General features: G+C 36.0%; 1 protein-coding gene across 2 annotated transcripts in view; it reads right to left on the bottom strand.

Moving 5' to 3' along the window:
• Positions 1-565: 565 nt before the first annotated feature.
• LOC107656752 (kanadaptin-like) overlaps positions 566-7,037 on the bottom strand; it is a 19,421-nt gene continuing 12,949 nt past the window's right edge. Inside the window, exons 7-14 of one of the 2 annotated variants that reach the window (XM_016444696.1) lie at positions 6,829-6,898; positions 6,511-6,703; positions 4,546-4,651; positions 4,220-4,442; positions 3,916-3,999; positions 3,656-3,726; positions 2,990-3,059; positions 566-1,647 (exon numbers count right to left, since the gene is read on the bottom strand). In XM_016444696.1, the coding sequence (XP_016300182.1) occupies positions 1,598-1,647; positions 2,990-3,059; positions 3,656-3,726; positions 3,916-3,999; positions 4,220-4,442; positions 4,546-4,651; positions 6,511-6,703; positions 6,829-6,898 (867 nt within the window). In that variant the 3' untranslated portion in view covers positions 566-1,597. Of the gene's footprint in view, positions 1,648-2,989; positions 3,060-3,655; positions 3,730-3,915; positions 4,000-4,219; positions 4,443-4,545; positions 4,652-6,510; positions 6,704-6,828; positions 6,899-7,037 lie in introns of both variants that reach the window. The other variant, XM_016444695.1, reaches the window with a different exon arrangement.

The raw sequence follows: 7,037 nt of genomic DNA on the forward strand, positions 1-7,037 counted from the left end.
ATATATATATAGATATATATATATATAATTTATTATTATTATTAATAATAATTAAGAGATAATGTAGTACAAATGTGATAACTTCATTTAAGCAAGTATTCTGGTGGGTTAAACTGAGTGTATCCAGAGACATGCCTGAACATGCCTTAAATGTTGCCTTGAACGTTTTTAAAAATAATTAAAATAAATATATTTAAATATAAATATAATATACTAAATAAAACGTTTTTTTTTTCTTAAATGAACAAGCTTGTAACAATATTACATACAATGTAAATTATTATTTTTTTTAATTCACTTTTTAAAAATCAGAAAAGGTTTGACAGAAAAAAAAATAAAAATAGAAAACACATGTACCACGACCTGAAGAGGAACATTTTTAGAATTACTCTAAAGGGCTTTTTACTTGCTAAAAAAAAATAAACTATCAATTATAAGGCATGTACATTTTGTACAGATCATTTAGAGGCCATAGAAATTTACTTAGCAAATATGATAAAGTAGGCTTTATAGGGTTATAACTTAAAATACCCCAAACACTCAACACAAGACCCCAAGTTGATGAGACACAGCGTGAATGTTTATTTTTACAAAATACAAGTAACAAAATACACATTTTGTATGTGACTAATCATGCTCTCCAAACAATGGAGAATTCAAAAGCACTAAAAGGGTTGGATAAACAGAAAGACCAGTGCGTAGTAGTGAATGTGGGGGGCCTAATCCATCCTCGGAGACGCCAACACACACAAGCTCGCACATCACCAACACTGAGTCACTCTTCATTAATATCAAGAGAAGTGAATATGCACATAAATAATGTACACGGAGCTCACTCTCACTCCCTTTCTTGCAAACACACACATACTGATTCATTAACAGCTTGCTCCAAATCTAGAATGCCAAGCAAGTGTCCAGATGGCTGGTAAAGCCGCCTCTCTTTAAGGAGGCATCGTTAGCAGTCAACAGAAGCGCGTCCAACAGGAGCTCTCGCCATACGCAGCGTGGCCACTCAGCCAAACTGAGGAGGGAGTCCGCCGTTGTTCCGAGAATGAACCCAGAACAGCGGATTGAGTGGTCAATGAGCTTGCTTAAGCCTGTTAAAATGATCCCAGAACAGCAAGCTGTGGGTAGAGATTTGTCAACAACAGAAGTGCTTAAACATAAGTGGACTGACATTACAGTGGCATGATGTATTTGAGGAAAATATAACATCAAATGGAATACATTTCGAATTGAATAAGCAGCAAAACAGAAACTCCAAAATATGAAGAAATGATAGTTTGCCCATGAAAACAACCCTGGAAATAGAATAATCTTTTCCCCAACCTTAAGCTACCTCCACTCCAAAATCCTTGGTCTCAGACCAGGTGTGGAAAATGGATGTGTTTGAATGAAAACAGGGCAAAGGGAAGTGAAACTCAGTCACAGGACCAAACAGTTTCCACTAACAAGTGCTAGAAAGGTCTGTCAAAAAGTTCACTGTTTGGAAATGAAGACGGGAAAAAATGATATATCTGTCCACTCCAAGGGCTAAGATGAACGTTTGGGCTGATTCCATTCCTGATCCAGAGAGGATGGTCTTTCTTTCCTGTATTCAGTATCCATACTTATCGTTCAGATGTGTCCGACCATCACCGGTCTGACCTGTTCAAAACAGACACACAGGATAAAATGGTCTCTTTGTTTCACCTGCTAAACTTTTCTGGTTAATGACAACATGAAATGGCAATTACAAAGCATTTATTTGACTTTCATAATGAGAAGGATTTCATGATAATCACTTTTTCTGCAGCAGGGACATTTCCTAAGGTTCCATTTTTATGTATAGATATTCATATACAAATGGATTAGCCAGCAATGAATTTGCAAGACAACATCTAAAGAGGACAAATCATACTGAAAATATACATTTCAATAAAATTAGAATATTCTTCATTCTGTCATCAATAATGCTATGGCATCACAAAAAGAATTGTGGGTAATGGGCAATAATTTAATAATGTCTAAAGTCTCTAATAATCTGAAAGTCTCTACCATTTAAAAATTTTGGGTCATTTTATATATTTGAAACAAGCCTCAGGGTCACCTGCATTTATTTCATTAAATATACGGTAAAAGAGTGTGATTGCGAAATATTACAATTTTACAAAAATTAATTTATATTAAAAAGTCATTTATTCCTGTGATGCAAAGCTGAATTTTCAGCAGCCATTACTCCAGTCTTCTGATTCAGATGATCCATTAGAAATCATTCTAATATGCTGATTTGGCGCTCAATAAATATTTGCTTAATATGTGTGTGGAATCTGTGATACATTTTTAGGATACTTAGATAAACAGTCCCTTTTGATAAACGTAATGCATCCTTGCTGAATAAAATGATCAATTTCTTTAATAAATAAATGAATAAATCTTCCTGACCCCAAGCTTTTGAGCAGTAGTCTACATTGAGCAAAACATCTTTCAAAGCAGATTAAAGAACACATTATGTCTTTATTTTTTGATAAAGTCATAGACAGCCATATGGCTAATACAGTATAGTAACGAGGGCCATTTGTTAGCTTAACATGATTACAACTTAAGCACCATACCGACAAAAATGGATTCTGGCAGAAACTGGATCTTGCTCTCTCTTTTTTTTCCTAAGAAACAGAGAACCTTATCTTATAATAACCTCCTGACTTTAAAATAAATTCCTTGGCTTGGAATCAATGTGTTTTCCCATAAAGCAACTTCTCTAATCCCCAGAAATGTCAGAACTGTGTTTGAAGTGTCCTAAGATCAAAAGCTAATATAATGTTTAGCATTCAGCGAAAGCCTGTAAATTGAGATTAAAGGGTGCAGTGCCAAGAATGCTTGATTTTTGATGCATATTTCTAACTAACTGCGCAAAGAAACAAGCAGTTGTTTAGGGTTTTTGTTTAACAGTACAGGCAGGACTTAATTATATCACAATCATCAGGGGTGAAGAGAGGCAGCTATTTACCCGATGGAGGAACCCAAACGCAGTAGTCGGGGTCATCTTCTGGGTACTGCTTAGACATGGTCACAGGAGGCTAGAAATAAAAGGTAGAAATGTCTAAATATCATATGAAAACTAACATATGAAATATCATATGAAAACTAATTCTAGAACCTTACTGTAAGTTACAGACAAATTCTACATGTTCAGATCCATACAGTGATCCCAAAAAGTATTTACACACTTAAGGATCACACAAGTGTTCTACCTAGCAGAGTGATCTTGTACAAACAGTGATAATTTGAAATATTAATACAATATTTCACAAAAGAACTGTTTTGCTTTTTGTATCCAAAAAGTGTTCTAGCTAGCAGAGCTACCATGTAATTAATCATATTTGCTTTGGACATATCTCGTTAAAATATCTAAATACTTTTTGTCTTAATTTAGAATAGTATATCAGTAGTTTTATAAGTTAATAAACTAACAAACTTCATTTTGTGATTTCTTGTGTTCTAAATGTTCTTACATTTTTATTCATTTATTTATTATTATTATTTTATTTTAGGGCTACTTATTTATCACTTTTGTTTACTAATCATTGGTTACATATCTTATGTCTTAAGTAGAGCTGTTGCATAATGTGCATAATTTTGCACATGCATAATTATTTACTACTACAATACTTACCCTGCTTGGGCCAATAATTTTCTTCTTTGTATTTGTCTTTGGAACATTTGAGACACCGTTGTCAATTTCTTCTGCTGGGATATGAATCATAATGAAAAACAAAGTGCATCAGACATTTGTCACTGCCTTTATCCACTTAAAGGTAAAGATAGAAGCAGGACTAATGGAAGAAACATGTTTTAAGACAGTCACACTTCACATTTCAAAGAAGTTATGCCACAGAATAGATGAAACCATACACACAGAATATGTGATTCTACCTTTTGGACGAGAGGCACTTTTATCTTGAAGATGGGGAGACTTCTTAGCTATCTTAGCAGGCTGGTCCTCATGGTCTCCTTTAGCTAGACACAAAGAAATATTTGAGAAAATATGATTGCAGGCTAATATTATGGATGAGATTTTGTTCAAAGTGGTAGTTAAGTAAAATTAGACTCTGTGTAGCACAACACTGACGTCTTGTGATCAGAAATAGAATTACACTACTCTGGGAATATTGCATTACAACCCCCCCCCTCCCAGCACTTTTAAGGCAGTGGTTAGTTATTTTGGTAAATGTCTAACCATTAGGGCGGTGTGTCTGAGTTTCAGCTCTGTCTGCACTGGAGTGTTCTGAGCTGGTCGTCTCTGCAGACTGAACAACCTCCATATCACCATCTGTGACCGCATCTTCTGTCTTCTTGCTTTTTTCTTCCTCCTCTTCCTCTTCCTCTTCCTCACCACTAGAGGGCATTTCTTTCATGTTGAAGAGCTCAGGAGGCAGATTGGTTCGCTTTGGGGGTAACGTCTGCACATTTAGGTGAAAGAGAGAGAGAACTCATTACATTGTCTAATGACATATATATTACATATTATATATATTATTCCTACATAAATTTAAAAAGACTCACTCCTATTGTTCCAGTCTTCAGTTTGAATTTACTCCCTCCTTTCATGGCTCCAAACATAGGCAGAGATAACTTAGGTTTCTCAGCATCCGTGGACTGACTACTAGACCTGTATTTAAAAACAAAAACACATTAATCACACATTTAGGCCCATATTAAATTGTTTATTTTTTTTCTTCTTCAGTTTTTATTTTTCCTGGATTCCGTTTTCAATAATTAACTTTAAGCAATCAGTTGAATTTACAAAACTTCAACAATGTAAGAATTTATTAAAATTAGTGACCTTTGAAATGTCTTTTCTTTTTTTTTTTTACAGAAATTCAGTGTTGTCTATTGAAAATTTTCTGCATTCTGTTTTATTTAAATTTAATATAAAAAAATGGTGGAAATCCAATTAATTTAAATTGTGATATTTCTTAAACAATAATGAACAATTAATGACCCATTGGAAGATCATCTTGGGACGTTTTGGCTTTACTTTTCAACAGTGGAAGAAAGAGGACATGTGTCATGTCATCCATTTTTTTTTTTTACACTCTGTGGTATTTTTGATTTATTCATCCCAATTCCATGATATTTCACATTATAAAGTTATATAAATTCATTTTTATGACTGGATTCCACGGTTCCATCTTTTGTTACCTGCATCACAGAAATCGCAGGGCCCTATAAACAACCTACATACATAATTAATGTCTCATCTTAAAGGGTTAGCTCACCCAAAAATGAAAATTCTCTCAAGGCATCCTAGGTGTATATAACTTCCTTCTTTCAGATGAATCCAATCGGAGTTACATTAAAAATTGAGTTTGACCTTCCATGCTGTTTAATGGCAGTCATCGGGTGTTGCAGTGCATCAGTCCAAAAGAAGTGAAATAAAGCGCATCCATCCATAATAAAAAGTGCCTCACACGGCTCCGGGGGGTGAACAAAGGCCTCCTGTAGCGAATCGATGCGTTTTTGTAAGAAAAATATCCATATTTAAAACGTAATAATCAATTTAATCTAGCTTGTGCACACTGTTGTACACGGAAGCAGCTCCGGGCGGATGACGTAGGAGTTTGCACATGCGCCGCTCAGAAGTGACGAATGCGGAAGCGCAGGGGAGAGATCAAAACAAAACAACGGTCACGAATTAGAAGTACAAAACGAGGATTTATAAAGAAGAATGTCGGAGGATTTCGATACAAGCCAAGTTGCTAAAGTAAAGAAACTTTGCTTCCTTTGCTTCTGTAAACAAACATTGGTTTTCACGAGACTCACCGGCGCATGCGCAACGCAGATCTCATACGTCATCCTCCCGGAGCTGCTTCCGTGTACAACTGCTGGCGCAAGCTAGATTAAAGTGATTATTACGTTTTGAATATGGATATTTTTCTTACAAAAACGCATCGATTCGCTACAGGACGCCTTTGTTCACCCCCCGGAGCCATGTGAGGCACTTTTTATTATGGATGGATGCGCTTTATTTCACTTCTTTTGGACTGATGAACTGCAACACCCGCTGATTGCCATTAAACAGCTTGGAAGATCAAAGACAATTTGTAATATAACTCCGATTGGATTCATCTGAAAGAAGTAAGTCATATACGCCTAGGATGGCTAATAAGAATGGGCGAATTTTAATTTTTGGGTGAACTATCCCTTTAACAGCAAGTGACTGGCTGAGCTAAACTCTTGTTAAAGGACACATCATCTGAATTTATTCACACGATATTTATATCATGATCACAAACCCACTGCTCTACAGATTTATGCCAAAAAAGAAATTGAATCATTTAAACTGCAAAACCAGGTCTGTGAAATCATGCAGCGTAACAGAGATGTTGATGAGAGACACAGAAATCTTCAACAGACTGCAGTAGTCAATTAGAAATCACAACTTTTGTACATTATCAACTGTGCACATGTTTTTAAACCCGTCGTAAATCAGTTTCTAAGCTTATCTGGAGGGAACACTGAGCTCACCTGCTGGGCTGTAATGAAGGCAGCTGGGTGGGTTTGGCCAGGTCTGCTAGCTTGCGCAGTCTCTGACCTTCCTTCTTCAACTCGGCTACATGTAAATGTAGCTTCTTTCTCTCCACTCCACCCAGAGCCGTCTCGCTGCGTACAACGCTCATGAAAGCATCTAGAGGGTCCTCTGTCGAAGAACTGGAGACTCCTGAAGGGGGAAAACAAACATGAAGTGTAACCTTACACATGTTGAAATTAAAATATTTTTATAAAAAAATATAAAGATTTTTATAATATTTTTATAAAAAAAAATAGAGACTTTCAGCACCGTACCTTTCCCAGAAGAACTGAGCCTTTTCTCAGTGTAAGCCAGCTCTTTTTCAACCTCAGCCAGTTTGGCTAGCTAGGAAAGAATACATATTGCATTTGTAGGGATTTCTAGTACATGAACGGACACTGCTATGCTCCTATCAGCCATCAGGAGGTTTGCTAATCATCCCAGCACATGAATCCAATATTCTGGGTCTACTTCCTGCCGGTCG

Source organism: Sinocyclocheilus anshuiensis, unplaced genomic scaffold (assembly GCF_001515605.1).
Source record: "Sinocyclocheilus anshuiensis isolate Anshui unplaced genomic scaffold, SAMN03320099.WGS_v1.1 scaffold2043, whole genome shotgun sequence".
NCBI classification, from domain to species: Eukaryota; Metazoa; Chordata; class Actinopteri; order Cypriniformes; family Cyprinidae; genus Sinocyclocheilus; species Sinocyclocheilus anshuiensis.